The sequence below is a fragment of the Paramacrobiotus metropolitanus genome, unplaced genomic scaffold, assembly GCF_019649055.1.
Source record: "Paramacrobiotus metropolitanus isolate TYO unplaced genomic scaffold, Prichtersi_v1.0 Parri_scaffold0000064, whole genome shotgun sequence".
Lineage (NCBI taxonomy): Eukaryota > Metazoa > Tardigrada > Eutardigrada > Parachela > Macrobiotidae > Paramacrobiotus > Paramacrobiotus metropolitanus.
Genome location: NW_026570284.1, coordinates 558,424 through 574,212, shown reverse-complemented (window position 1 = coordinate 574,212; position 15,789 = coordinate 558,424). Strand labels below are relative to the sequence as shown.

Sequence of the window (15,789 nt, the reverse complement as noted above, 5' to 3'; positions counted from 1 at the left end):
GAATACGCAATGGTGTTGATTTAACTCTGTAAAATTACAAATGTCCAACTCCTTATTTCTGCAAGACAATTCACTCTGACAAGCAGACGCTTAAAATTTTAATTCAGCTAGCCACGACAACTGGAGCAAAACGTGATCATGATGGAGCCTGAAATTGTTCCAGTACGCATGCTGATGGTTTATTCCACTGCAACAATTAACAATTACTATAGCAGTGCTATACGAGTACCATAGAGTAGTATTGCATTGTAAATGGTAACAATGCTGAAAGGCCACTTTGCAACATTCACAAAAAGGATTAAGGTGTAGCCATTATACCGCACAATAATATGGTAGTTCAGTTAAGCTGTGTGTACTAAATCTAAATTAAACACCAAAAGGTTTTCCTTTGAAACCGCTTTAGTCATTTACCGGCGCATTGGATAAATTGTAATCTTATTAACCGCCTATGTAATGTCGCCATTTCCAAGGATCAATGCCATTTAGAGTAGCCGTCCAAATACTTTACTGCCGGATGCCGGCTATGAAGAGTTACTTACGGGGATATTTACCGCTACAGCAGCGCAATATTGTGATCACATGGATTGGTCAAAATTTACCGCTATCTTGTCAGACGGACAACTATTGCACCAAACATGTATCTCCGCAATTGTGACATTTTTACTATTTTTAACTGGGATTCTACCGCTGGCGAAATGCACAACCGATCACGCCATCTTTTTCCAGAATAATCAGACAGCCGCTGGAAAAAACCACAGTCAACCGACTGTGTGGTCAGCCGTGCGACCAACACCGTCGAATATGTTGTTTATGGGGTATCAGCATAATTATTTCAGTTATCCAGGTGGCCAACAGCCTGTACAACCACCGTACGCCTCCGGTTTTGGCCCACTGAATCCCAGTACGAATTTCAAGCCCGAACCGTTTGCTAATTTGAAACTGGAATCCAGCTATAAGACATCGAAATCGGCCAGTCAGAATCGCAAAAATCACTTGATGTTCGCCGGGTTCGGCAATTATGGGAATAACATTATGAATGATTACGATGTCGCTCCGTCGGAAACGAATGAGCGGGCTTCTGTTGATTCGACCAATTCCAATAAGAAGTTCGATACCATTTATGGACTGAATACCGGCACTTCGTATACACCGGCATGCGTGCGCAGCCAACTGCAGACTATTTGTCTGGATGACCCCTTCTATCCAACGTAGGAAGAAGCTTGCTTTATTTAAATAATGAATTTACGTATACTAAAACATAATAATTACAGGTAGTATAGGTAGTATAGCCAGTTCCAAGATACGTAGATACAAAGATATAAATATGTTTTGCTGTTGTTTGGATGAATGGGGGCTTCGTTCCCACAGACCCTATGCAAGGGAATCGTGTTGCGATTTGGAACGTTTTAGCTAGCAAGTGGCGAGAGCGTTCAAAAAAGTATCTTTCAAACAAACTATAAAGACATGGATATCATATAACTGCGGTAGGTATAAATACTGCACATGAGACAGTAAAGATACGTCATTTTGGCATACGAACTTAATACTTCATTGTTTTAATACGGTCATTTTGTTTTAATTCGCTAGTAACGTATACGTTACTAGCGAATTAAGAAATCATATTATATAGCTGGTTCCAATCTGTGTGTGACTTATGTCGTCCACCTGTTGGTGTACAAGTACACTTGCTTTTCTGGAAAAGATTGTACTTTTGTCTGCGGAGTTGTCTTTATATAGTCGGCACACTATCTGTATAATAAATTAAAGTTTTGTAATACTAGAGATTCCATTAAAGACGCCATTACCCACCACCAAGTTGATTTCGCCAAATTATACGCTGAAGTAGCCTTTCAAAGTGCGGATAACCTTTGCGATGGGCTGACGCGGACCGAAGAAGAAAAATACTGCAACGTGTTTTCTCAGATCCATCCCATTAGGTAATATGCAAGGCTGACAGAAGTTGCAATGTACAAATTTTTGCCATGCTTAACAATGCATATATATATGAATGTAATGGGTTAATACTTAATACAGTGCTGCAAATTCTTGGTCATCAAATATGGGATATGTGGCCGACGCGACATCGTCCTTCGACAGTCTCCGAACTCGCACACAGACGACACACACCCAAGCAACCGCGGAGTCGACAAACGGTCGCGGATACGTATGCGCGTCAGTAATACATTATGCTCGTATATTACGCGCCAAAAACCACCGAGGGCAATGGAGGATTGTGGTAAATATTCCCGGTTACACGCAAACCTCCCGGATGGAAGAATGCACGAGGCCGCTGCAGCGGTGTCAGTACTTATCGCCAAAATTAAATAGCGCGTGTGTCCAAAAGTAAGATAACTCACAGTTTTTGGATGATTTAATTTGGATTATGGTGTTCAATATTTGAGACAGTGTAAATGATTAATTTATAGGTGGAATTTTCAGCGAATGCTTGTCTGGGACAAGTACAACGGATTTGAAATGGATATTTTCAGGTGATTATTCGAAGCATTTCTGTTGCAATGCAAAACTTAAGTAATTGTAAAAGAAATAAATATAACTTGAGTTATATAAATTCTAAAGTAGCGAAACACTTCCAAGGCTCAATTATGCTGGAACATACATATTGATGCATATGTAATCAGTTAACTGTCCCTCATGATCAGTTTCACATCTACAGTATAAAGAATAGAATTAAATTAATTTTTAAATAAGAAATACAACACTCTTTATTAGCAAAAACAAGATTATGGACCCTGTACTTTCAGCGTGCAGGTGCAACATTACAGGTAAATATGCTATGCTATAACAAAACCTTTGGTTGACTTTACAAGATTCTCATAACACAAACCAGATGAGCGTGAAAAATCATAATGGTAATAATTCTAGTGAATAACGGCCGCAGCTATTTTGTCTAATTGGGAAAGTTTTCAGTGTGCGCTTTTTTCAAGGTACGTAAATATGACGAAATTCAGGCGAAGCGCTCTGCGGCCTTGTTGCAGACTGCAAGTTACGCATGCAGCAAGGCATTTCCCACGATATCATTTCTTGAGAAATAGTCGCGCTCCCGCGCGGTACAACTCTGGAATCAGTTTTTAAAATACGCGCATCTTTAGCAATGAAAGCGCAAAAGATTAAAAACAATTGTTTCACCGTACATATGCCATTGATTCCTAAGAGTATGCGCGGTCACACCACATACATTTTGTACTACACTATTAACACAAATAAATTGATATAACTGTTGCGCACTTTATTTACAAACGTCACGCAATACGTTTACAAATTAACAAACTCTAGGAAATTACACGCTTACAGGTGAGCCATTTTGAAGAGTGAGCAGTACCACGTTTTAAGGTGTAATCGCACTTTTAAATGATATTGTGGCATGTTTACAGGATACCGGTAGCGTGCTCGTGTTTCATCCGGCCGCGCAACAGCAACAGCGTTATGAACTTCTTTCCCAGTGTCAATAACATGGCACCACCGGTCGCCGCGGCGGAGAGTCCCCCTTCACCATCACTTCCCGCCAAAGCCGCCAGTATTCCCAGTGTTGTAGTACAATCGGCAGCATCCAATTCTTTGTCCGTTGTCACGGAAAACCCGCTGCTCGTTAACCAACAGCTGCACCACAACACCATCGACCAACAGCAGCAACAACAGCAGGTGCTCCAGCTGCCATATAAGCCGTATGGTTTCGCGGAAATGCTACCGGAAGCATCACACATCTATCCCTACTGGTCATTGGGAAATCTGCTGCCCTATCATGAAATCCGAGTGGGACACGGCTTACATCCGGCAGCCAGCTTGTTTGTCGATTCGAACGACTACTACAATGCCGGCTATGGTCGCGCATGACCGCACCCACACCTACTTAACTGTACATGTAAATATGTAATAACCGTTACACCGATAATCATATTTATGGCGAAGGAATAGCACCGGGCCACCGGCACATTAGTTTTAACGATACTGCCTGTTTTCATCTGCTTATTAATTATTCAGATTTTAGTTTGCTATTGGCGTAGAAAAGTGCGATTAATTCAAATTATTCAATCATCTCTTAAAGTGATCGTGTAAAAATTGTCAGTCTTTGTTGTTAATAAATCAACTGGAAAAACTACTACCCGTAATTCAGCGCAGCGTACGCACCCACCGCCTCGAGATTCTTCGGTGTTTGTCAAATTCAGAAATCATGAAGTTTTGTGATTCTCCTTGTCGAATTGATCCCCAATGTCGGCAAAACAGTGCCACGCCTACGATGATTTACTAGTTGTAAGCCTTACTCAAAGATTATGTCATTTCTAAATGATTATTTAATTGGAGTAACGAGATTTAACTGATAATAAAATTTAATAATAGCACAATAAAGTATTGAGTCATGGCAGCTGCCATACTGTACAGGCGGAAACAGACGTATTACCCTATTACGCATTGCATTACACAAGGCGTGGTCGAATCACTCATCGATCGGCCGGCAGCCAATCCAAACGCACAGACGATCCAGGTTAACACAATAACATAGGACTGGTTTTTAGCTGTACATTTAAAGCTGACCATCAGCCGCACGTCGATTCACACACTACACAGGTGTACGCAAGACGAGAGCAGCATCGGAAAGATCTCTTGACGCAGTCAATCAAAAATTTTAAAATGGCCTACAGGCTCTTAACACATGGTTAACCTTGATATTGCACCACGATAAATATCGATGCCACCGCAGAACTGGATCGCTGACCTACCGTGATATCATCGTGGGCAAATGTCTGCTTGGAAATTTGATCAATTGTTAAATTTGATCATCTTTCGCTTACGCGTTGCGGATCTGTTTACCTGGGATTATCATCAACATCTCTACTGACACAAGCTTGTTAGTGGACATTCGCCGGACGACGATATACGTGATATTCGTAACGGAAATTCTTGTTTCCTGATCGAAATCGCGAGAGGAGATTTTTCCAGTACGTGTGCAAAATTTCCTATGCTAATGCATTTTCGATTCGGGAGCGTTGCCGTTGTTGTTGTCACATGTGCTGACAGGCAGGTTAGAGGTGTGCGAAATCTAATACTTATCGTTATTTGCAAGTGTAATTTGATGGAGGAATAATGATATACAGGTGTATAGTTGCTCAGTTTATAGTTTTAGTACTGTATACTATCTGAGACACCTGCTTCCCAGTATTGCTCGATCAGATTTTATCTCCTGATTCTGCATGACAAGAATGTAATCTTTCCTGGTGGTGGTCGCAGAAGTGTGATAATAACAATAATTTTATAACCAAAATTTTATTACGCTGGTAAGTGTTGGGGAAATTGAATATTTGAATGTGTGGACGCCTGTGCGTTTAATCATGGAGGAAGGCGTGCCTGCATGGGTTGTAGTGTGTTGCACATTCACTTGATTCTGATACGGTGATGAAAAGCTGGTAAACACACCTTTCACGCTTGTTTATTGAAGTATGCTGTAAGCGGTACGGGGGATTAATTTTCCACTTGCGGTATGTGCTTATCACAGGGCAGGCTTCCCTGTGGCCGGAAATTGGCACGTGTTGTTTGTGCATGCGTCCGCAATCACGTTTTTGCAGAGAGAAGGCATACTGCACCGGAAACCTAATTTTTAAGTAATGCCGCGTAAAAAGCAGGAAATGCAAATGCCATATTATACTTAACAGCCATTTTCGCAATAGAAAATCCACAATGGATACAATTCATACAACCACTGATCATAACAGTTTTTTAAATTTTGGGGTAATTATTTTGCGTTACAGTACTCGGTCGGAATGCTTCGCTGTAATATTGTGAGCACGACTGTACGATTGAAAACATAGTAAGGTGATCTTGGGATTGCAAGTAAAGTTTGCAGCTTCCGGTTTGCAGAAGTAGTGCGTCGGCTAGCGTGTGAATGTTGCAAGTAATTTCCGCTTTGTGGGAGCCTGGACTTCTGTTACACTACTGACTGCTCTAGGTAACTGTGTAAACTTTTGAGTGTCACACACTGTGAATTAATCACGATTGTGGCAGCCAGCGGAAATTTTCGCGGAGCGAGACTATCTCACAATTTTTTTGAAAGTAAAACTGTAAAAAGCTATAAATTTATGACTTGAATTTATATGACGTGTTTGAGTAATAGGCATTTAACCTTATGTATTCTGCTTAAATACACCGTTTCATCAGTATGCGCTCACACACTGAACGTGTTTTTCTTGTGCAGTAAAACTTAAACGACGATTGGTGCAAAATGATTTATAAAGAGTTAACTGGAAGGAAATTTAATTTTTGTACAGATGGAAAGAAGGAGATTCTTTTGTGTTGTATTTTTAGAAAAATCAATCCTGCTGAACAGCAAACTGAAAACTTTATCATCAAAAGCGAAGAATTCCCGGGATAAATGACAGTGAAAAAACTGGCATGCATCTGTACGTTTGTTTGAAAACGGTAGTATTATTTAATTTTGTTTCAGTACCAACCAACCATGGTATGTAGTGTCAGTGAGAGTGACCAGTATTTATTGTAGCTCTTTGTTCTAGAGAACTCTCGCGAAAATGTCGTAATATCGTAATCAGGCGCAGGATGCGTAATCATGCGGTTTCGCTTTTGAAATTTTAAATAAATTAAGGAGTTCACGATTCATCGTGACATCCTATAATTTTTGAGCCTTCGACTGGATGCCATGCGATGACTCCTGCTGGGCGCGTATTGTTCAGGACGGCAAATTAGGTGCGGCTTTAATAGGTTGATTCATTTTATGACCGTAAAACTGTCCTGCTAATAGCAGTCGTAGGCCGGCTAATTCAGGATTATTATGTATTTAAAGCGGCTAGCAAAAGGAAATCATGTCGCGTTTTTGTCTATTTGTCTCGACTCTGTATTCAACTGATCGCGTGCGCATTCACCCTGAAGCGAACTCTGCCGCGGAGAGCAAGAGTTGTTAAGGTGTACATCAGAAAAGTACGGATGGACAGGTTGAAACGTGCGATTTTACGCTTACCGCGACGGAGTGGTCCGTTTTATATGTAATTGAGGTATGGGAACTAAGGAGATTTCTTTTGTCTTTCCCATGCATGATAGCACATTTCACGAGCGTCAAGATGTATTAATAACTAGATATTTACCTGTGCGCCGATCGGAGCGGCTAAGCTTCTTGAGCGTATCCATCGCCTACACTGTTCAATTTCCGCTGTCAAGTACAAATTGTTCGAGTATAAAATCAGACGTGCAATAGTAAACCAAATGCTTCTAGTGTTGTTTTTGTTTATTGTTAGTTCGATTACATAAAAAGAATTTTGCCTTAGTCATGGGTGGAACCAAACTAACGCTGATATATAATTAACTCTTATGTAGAAGAACAATAAATTACTTGTTAATAAACTGAAGGCACGTGCAAATTATGTTGTCAAATTAACAGTCCGACGGCGGCATGATAATTAGCAGGAACTGGCCGCGTAACCGGTGCTGTTAACATTTGAATATTTTTGGCTTTTTGTTTTGCTTGCAGCTTGTGTTGAAATATGCAAGGCTTTTATTGAAGTTACCGGTTGCACGTTTTATTGGTAGACTATGATATGTGGGTATAACCTCGATGTGACCAGGCACTGATATTTTTTACCATTATATTTCGCAGGTTTCATAAGGTTCAAGTGGATGTTATTTATAAACGCTTGACATAAACAGAAATTAGACTAATTGTGCAGTTTAAAGTCACAGTTATCACGTATATGTACTCTTGCTCAACATGAGTATGGACATTTTTTTGCAACATTATAGGTGTACTGCTGCACGGCTACTAAGATCGAGAAGTGAGAACATATTTTTTTCGGATGCTGTCCCTGCCATTTGTCCAGGACTGTAAAGACTGAAAGTCGGCATAATTAACTTATATTGCTAAAAGTTTTATTGTAGTTTTTTTCAGAGTTAAACATTCTGCTTCGTCGCGCATATGTTATCTCGATTTTCTGGGGAGAAAATCATTATTTTCAATAAGAACTATTGAAGTACATGTGTATTTTATTGAAAACCGATACATTTACCCTATCATTGTGAACTACTTGAATTGTTGCAGTTTGTATCTAGGGGCGTGCGTGTTTTTTTTTGCATCACGAAGTGTATTAAACATACTCGTAGTGGCGAATGGTACTCGTGGTTAACTGGCGGCGCATAAGGCACACGGTTATTCTTATTTTTTACATATGTTACTCTTCAGTTAACCATAGAATTATTAATATTGGATCACCACCTCCTCTGTAAGGTTCGAAAGCGACAAATAGGTGTAGGTGTGCATGCCCTTAACATTTGATGTATAGCAGTTGGTCGTGCGTTCGTAACACTTCCCGTGATGAGTCCTTGAACGGTTATTTGCATGTTGTCCAGGAAATGTCTGGCTGTATGTATTATCCGTAGGAAAGACAGCCGACTGAGGAAATTATTAGGAGACACTCTTCGATATGTAATTCTGGGCAATTGTATGAAATGCTAATCGTTATTATTATTGATTGAAAGTGCATTGATTAGTATATTGCACTACACCATCAAGTAATTGATTGTGTTAGTTATGCGAATATGGATATCATTTCAATGATTTGCCATTCATATAGGTCAGTAACGTCGTTAAATTACCATTATTCCACTGGCTGGCAATGCGGCAGGAATCAGATTGGGGTGAAGATCTGGCCGGATGCGCGTCTCCAACTCGCCTAGCAGGCAGACCTCTGGCCCTTTCGGAATGAGCCGGAATCTCCTCTCTTCTCTCCCAGCCGCATCATCATCCCCAGTCATTTATCCATATCCCCCAACCGGCATCCTTTGACAGGGCACGATCCCCAGCACGGCTTAGTTAGCAGTAGACGCTCGGCAATGTCTTGAGTCAGTGGGAAGATACTGCCACTTCCCCGTCATTTCCGTCTCCTTGACTGGATCCAGTTTCGCCGTGTCTGTGCTGCACTGTTCGTACAACTGACTGGCCATACTGGCGTCGATTTGTTTGGTGTGTGAGTGTATGGAAGTCGGTTAACGGATGTAAGTCTTAGCACTATAAGGAGTAAGAAAACTACAAAAGTCAAGATCAGTTACGCTGGAACGTTTGTGGAGTGTAGTAATTCCACTTGGGTGAAGCTGAGTCGGGATAGTTGCCGAAAACGGGACAACCGCTGAACAACCGGAATGGACAGCGCACTGCAAATCGGTTTGCCGGCTCTGTACAAAGATCCGCAGCTACGGGGTGAAGAGGTTAGTGGTTGGTTTGTTGAATTTGCCGGTTGGAGTATGTAATGCATTTTCCGCTCCAGAAAAGGGTGTTGAAATTTAACGGCCTGTTGCAATCAAAGCTAACTGCACCGTGTTCTGTAATAAAATTGAGTTTGAAATTTTGGTTTTTATTTTTTGAAATATGTTTTCTGAACGGTTGCTATTGGGTTTTTATTTGGACAGCTGTTTGTTTTATCATTTGAGAAGGCACCTTGCGGAAAAATGCAGAACTTAAATTTCGACAATAACACTGTGCACTGCGTGAACATTTATACTCGTAACTACTGTAAATGCTACGTAATCTTAATGCTTTAGAAACCGCTTTGCATCGGTTTATTTATCTCGTCAACAGAAGTGCAAAACCTATCTGCATAAGATGCGCCCATCATTGAAATGCTTGTACAGTTATGTTTTTAACTTTTTTCAAAAGATATCTTCTCCGTTGATACGTTTTTGAGTTTCCGAAAATATGCACTGCGAAAACTTCCGATACTTTTTTCAGTTTACTGGGTCTCACAGTGGCTCACTGTGTACCGGTTTGGTTTTTACGACTGTTCTTTCTGGTATCAAAATTTTCGTCAACATAAATAATATTAAACAGCTCTGAAAAGAATTTGGTAGATGGTGTTTAAAGTTAACCTACATTTTATGCGGAATTGTTGAAAGATATTTGTTTGCTTCCCTAATTTGTGGTAATGGAAGAAAGGAAAACTCGGGAATCCTGCATCCGTTCTACGAAATGTAGTACACGCTGCCAGCATGTCTGTGATTGTGCACGACAATCATAAAATTTTATTATCAAACACGAGCAACGTCAGCTGAAACGCGTAGGTACTGTATCGGCGTCCCACTCGAAATGACCAACATACCTCTAGGGAGAAATAATTAGCCTGGTATCCTCTTAAATTAGTCCTCGTAAAGCCAACCGGCATTTACGCACGAACGGTTCGGCGTGGGCTGGCGCGCATCGTAAACAAGCCCGATAACATCCTTTTTTTGTCATGGAAAGTGGCTGTTTTCGTGTTTTTATGTTAAGCCATTCTTGTATATATTTTTACAGGATATCGATCGGCTATTCTACTTACTACGGTCACTTCGCTGCCTGAACACACTGCGGGATAATGCCGTGCGGACGTTGTGCCGGGTGGCACGCTACGAATGTCACGAGGCCGATGAAGTCCTGTATCGGTAAGTGAGCGGTTCCCACTTAAATGTTTATCAGTTAAATGGGTTTTCAATGGAACGATTAAGAGGAGCAGATGAGCAGTGCCGGTTTTTTTGTGTATCAAGCGATGGTTTTTTTCTTTTGCTCTGGTGTAGCCGCGGGGATGTTTGCCAGTGCTGGTATATCCTGCTCAGTGGATCGACGTTCATTGAAAGCGCCATGTTCATACCGTATCAATGGTAAGTGGCAGTGAATACGGGTGATTGGGATTTGAGCGCTTGATGTGCATTTTTATCGGCACTTTGGCTGGAGGTTATTGGCTGTTTGGGTACCGTCGGTCTGTGTGTGAAAAAATCAATTTGATCTGGATTTTAATTTTATTGCCCATTACTGGAGCTGGGCTGAAGTCAGTCAAAAACCAAACCAAAACCTAAGTAACAACATTATGGAGATATTCGCATTAAGATCCTGTCAGTGTAAGAACAACAAGCAGTTGATGTAATAGCACTTTCCGAAAAATGACCCGAACCGATGGCCTTTTTTGCCGATACTTTGTGTAGTTCGACAAAGTTTTGCGGGCGACAAAGATGCAAAAACGTCTTTGGTTCTAAATTCGCTCCATTGTAATTAATTAAAAAATCCGACTACGTTTGTTGCCAAAAAGCTTTGGTTTCTTTCTTCGGAAGCATATAAGAAGCACCGCAGTCTTCTTTACCTCCTTTTTGTAAATCATATGAAGAAGAACATCTGCTAAACGTTTTTACACTCGTTATCTGCTACTTCGAAAACTGCTGCGGACGAATTCATAAATCCAGATTTAATTTGAACAAGGGTATGATGTTGTTTTTATTTCGGTCAAGTGGAACAAACACACATGTCGACTGATGTAGTGATCTCTTCGTCGGAGCGCATTGATAACGTATCAGTGCGTAAGGAGGTCAGATCTTTGGGGTGTAGCCGTAAAATTTGGAAATCTTTTTGTATATAATCTCACCGCCGTCTTTACACAGATCTGTCGTGCTGCGGTTTTACGAGCGCTTTTTCTGACATAGAGGACAGATCAGCGCCAAGCAGAACATCTCAAGAGATTTTGAGAAAAACTCGAGAACCGCTCTATTTGTCAGCTGTTTAGTGCGTTTTCTCAACAGTGTGTCGATTAAGTGTGTACTTCGGTATGTCAACAATGCGGTAGAGTAAATGTCACGGAAAATCCAGGTGAATGTTTTTTGAACTGCCTCAAATTGATTTCGGTTTGTCGATGAGCCTTTCAGTCAGTTTAGAGTGACTGTTGAACCTATCTTGCTTATTTTTTTAGAACTGAAAAAGGCTAACTGAACCTGCTGTGTATCTCGTTGTACAGTATTTAATACACTATGTCTTTGGCATCGCTAAACATACATGCTATGCTACCGAACCAGTTGAAATATACGCAAAATAAACTTTCATGACAATGAGCTTTAAAATTAACGTAATCTAAATAATTTTATTTCAATTTGAGACATCGCATAAAATCTCCGGAAATGGATAGTTCATAGTTGCAGTAGTTTTTTTCAGATATGGTCGGATATTTTCAGTAAATTTAGGAATTGTTTTAGAATTTCTGGTAAATATGAAGCGATAGTCTTGTTAACTGCGGTACTTTACGCGAAAGTTTTCTGTCAGATCTGTAATTTTGCCTTTTCATTAGCTTTTGCGTTACTGTATCGATTGATTAGACCATCAGCTTCTGGATTGATTCGGTGTTGTAACTTTCCGAATATGGAGCAGAAATCAGTCAGAGCAAAGAAAACCTGACAGAAAGTGACAAGTTCAGGCCGTTGTCCCGGAAAAGTGTCGACTTGTAATTCCCAAGAATATGCGTACTGGAATGCGCGAAGCGCCTGCTAGGCTTGAACACCGAATAAATTCTGTTTTTCTATGGGAATTCTGCTCTTCTCTCTTGAGTGTGACCTGGTTATACGGGAAGCGGATATGAGATGCGGGACAAAGATAACACGTATCCCGTCAAACAGACGGAAAATGCCAAATGTGATTTAAACAATTGGATCAAGTGTGCTTCGCACGGGCCACTTGTCGGGCGTAGTTATTCAGGAAGAAAATAAATGAAATTTCCAGCCCCGGTTCATCTCCTTCATGCCTGGATTGTTTTTGACAGATTTGCTGGCAGGACAGAGTATACTTGTGTGTTAGGATCGTACAGTAGCAAATTCGATTTCGATTATACGGCCGAAACGCATATATGGAGAGCAGTCTCTTATCCAGTTGAAAAATCACGTAGCACTCGAAAGAAACGCCGATTTGTGTGGATGAGGCATCACGCGGGGGTTTTGGTCGGAATGATTGTTTGAATGAGAATCGCGTATGCTCTAACTTGCCCTTATCAGTGCCTTAAAATACCGATGCCCATTGATTTTTTTGTGATTTTTTTCGTTGCGCCGACCATTGCGGAGTAATTGGTTTTAACGATTTCCGCTGCAGTGGGAAGCGGTGTTTTGTTGTATAATACAGCGCTTAAACAAATTATTACCCTCCATACAATGTCAGTTTTCCTTGGTCGGCCAGCTAATCTGAATGAATAGAGTGCGAAATGCGCTGGTCGGAGGGAAATCGGGATAATTACCGGGTCAATACGATTACGACACATAAAGTGGTTAACTGGATTATGCAGTGTATCTTTTCTGTTTAGCCGGGATTCGCCGTTATGCTAATCTCAAACATAAACATCCTGCAGTATACCGATTAGCTGGCATTGCGTGATGATTCCTTATTCTTATAAGATGTAGAAATGATGGCCAGCTATGTACAAATACTTGCTAACCTAACAATGATTAACAATATTCCGGCAGAAGGAATGGTGTGTTTATTCAGTGATTTTTTGCTGTATGTATTAACAGTACTTTTACGGAAATTACTGGAAAAAGAACTGATAAAAGAAATAAATAGCCAATAAAGTGGAAAACTAGCGATTATATGTAAATAAAAACCGATATAAGGTTTTTTATTGTTCTCTTTCTACCGATTGTACAATAGTTTGCTCGAATTGGGCTACAGAATCATGCAATGTGATAAATTAGGCCTTTACCGGAAGCGATAGTGCTGAAATCAATGCTGAAGCACGGCTGGTGGTGCAGTCACTTAATGAAGCTCTTGCCGCGACAAAAAATGCTTTGATATGGATTTGCATCAGCGGGAAGTTTTCTTCAGCAGAATAGAGAAGAAAAGCTCTTGTCCATCGTTGATGGCGTGATTGCATTTTCTTACACCGCGGGGTGCTTATTTTCGTATTGGATTGTTTTCTAGCCGGCATATGGAAAATACTTCTTGCCGGGGCTGATTGGCAGTTTCTTTGGGTGAAATTACGGCGCGATGGCGTAATCACGAGAACATAGTCTGTAGATGTGTGTACAAATAGTGTGTGCGTTACGTTCGCTTCACTTACGCTACGGCCACCCGATCCACGAGTGCCGCACGCTTGCGGTGTCCTCTTCCGGACAATCCCGTATCCCGGTTGCGCAATGCTGAAATGGTTAGAAATTGAATAGTGGATTGGGATTTGACCCGAATCTGGGGGGAATTAGGCAGTCTGAAATGATATCGTCGGACAGTCATTTTTGCTAATTTTGCGGTTGCGCTTGTAGTCTGCTTGCCAAATACATGGGAGGGTATCCCTGTGGTTTACATGCAGTTTTATAGTGTATGGTCACTATAGAACGTACTCTTTGAGATCCTTGGAATTATCTATAAAAGCACTACAGATGCAGACCCAGTTACACCTTCTGTATCGGCCTATTTTGTTTTTCAAGTTTATGGGCTTTTTTTGCAAAGGAATATGTCTGTAACATTTTTCTGGGAAAATATAGACATGGACGTTTGATTTTAACAATGGAAATATAGTTTTGGAATTTGTTAATGCAGAGGCTAACAGGTGTAAACTTGCGGTGGTGTTAGTTTCGATTTTGGTAGCTTATCTGTTTTTACTATTTTAATGTGTGAGAATCAAACTATGCACAAAAAGTTAGGAAATAAGTACTGCCTGATGCGACATTAAAGATTGACGTGTTGAGAATCGACCTGGTGTTTGATTCGTGTACGGTTTTGTGCCAGGGTTGAAATAATCCGGATTCGAGTTATTTGATCCAAATTTATTGTTACAGTTATTTCAAATAGGTCATAATTTCACCTGTATATCAGAACGATTCTATTGTGTGAAAACCGTGTACATGGATGCGGTCATGGTCTGCCTTTCTTCGGTTGAAGTGCTGTGAAATATGATTAATGCGTTTAATTGTGTCTTTGCCAGTGGACGATTGTGTATCATTAATAACGGTATTTTTGCAGAAGCTCTCATTAGACCTGATGTAGAAAGCATGCAGTGATTTTCGCGCTGCCAAGGTGTCAAGTTGGATGTTCAGTCGTATTGTGATGGGTTTCATTTTTATGAAGAAACTTAGTTACAGAAAAAAATTGGCCGGAAATCAAGTATGTTATAGTGGGAAATAAATTTTGCTATTTAATGTCAAATGCAGGTGTCAAATCATAATTACTCTGTAACAGGGATATACACCGCTTGTTAACGTTGTACATGTGCTGGACTAGTTTGCAGTGTTGTGTTGAAACGGTTTGTCTTGGGCAGCCATATTTTTCCCCGTAATAATCCGTCGTAATGTTTCCATATCTTTGATCATTTCGGATTGTAAAAGCGGTCATTAATCTCAGGCCATAAATTTCACAACTTGGCAGGCACATTAGCCATAATGCGATTTTCTCCAATCGATCAGTATCGTATTCATATTACAGCGAAGTACACGCAGCCGTGTACAATGCATGGCCGTACATTAATCTCCGGCAGCGTAATCGGTGAGCTGTGGTTTAGTGTAGTGGATGGAGATGACCAACTGGCAAAGTATCCACTGCAAGTAGTAAACAATTATTTTTGGTATTAGGTAATAAGAGGGTACTCGTGCTGCTAGTCCATCCTTTTCATCAAACAATGTTCACTTTGACATCTTGTCAAGGTGAAATGCAGGCAATTTAAATTCAGTGCTGCTTATTACCCAATCCTGAATCTAGACAATATTTTGCTGTGACTTTCACATAATTTTGCTAAAATTATGAAATTATTATATTTTTAATATATATATGACTTTTTGAATGTTTCGGTACTTACTGTTTTGGTATACAGATTGTTGCATTTGGTAGGGTTTACAATTAGTGATTTACCCTTTAAGCAATATTAGTTATATTACTAATTAAAAATTCTTGGTTCAATTATTTGATCGAAATGACCGATGTTGAATGTTGTTGTGGAGGAAATTGATAATAATAATTAATGTTTGCCATAATGAGAGCAAGGCCGCAGTAACCAGCTAACGTCATTTCCGGCTGAGTGG

At 40.4% G+C, this 15,789-nt stretch overlaps 2 protein-coding genes across 3 annotated transcripts in view; both read left to right on the top strand.

Annotated features, from left to right (window-relative positions):
- The first annotated feature begins 544 nt into the window (after positions 1-544).
- Positions 545-4,027, top strand: LOC129593927 (uncharacterized). The gene is made up of 5 exons (XM_055490442.1): positions 545-1,208; positions 1,782-1,937; positions 2,035-2,343; positions 2,427-2,489; positions 3,393-4,027. The coding sequence occupies exons 1-5, from the start codon at positions 580-582 to the stop codon at positions 3,850-3,852; spliced, it is 1,617 nt and encodes a 538-aa protein (XP_055346417.1). The 5' UTR covers positions 545-579; the 3' UTR covers positions 3,853-4,027.
- A 563-nt stretch (positions 4,028-4,590) lies between these two features.
- Positions 4,591-15,789, top strand: part of LOC129593956 (rap guanine nucleotide exchange factor 2-like) — a 35,629-nt gene continuing 24,430 nt past the window's right edge. The window contains exons 1-5 of one of the 2 annotated variants that reach the window (XM_055490488.1): positions 4,591-4,955; positions 8,586-9,006; positions 9,084-9,216; positions 10,295-10,422; positions 10,555-10,638. In XM_055490488.1, the coding sequence (XP_055346463.1) occupies positions 9,151-9,216; positions 10,295-10,422; positions 10,555-10,638 (278 nt within the window). In that variant the 5' untranslated portion in view covers positions 4,591-4,955; positions 8,586-9,006; positions 9,084-9,150. Of the gene's footprint in view, positions 5,046-8,585; positions 9,217-10,294; positions 10,423-10,554; positions 10,639-15,789 lie in introns of both variants that reach the window. The other variant, XM_055490487.1, reaches the window with a different exon arrangement.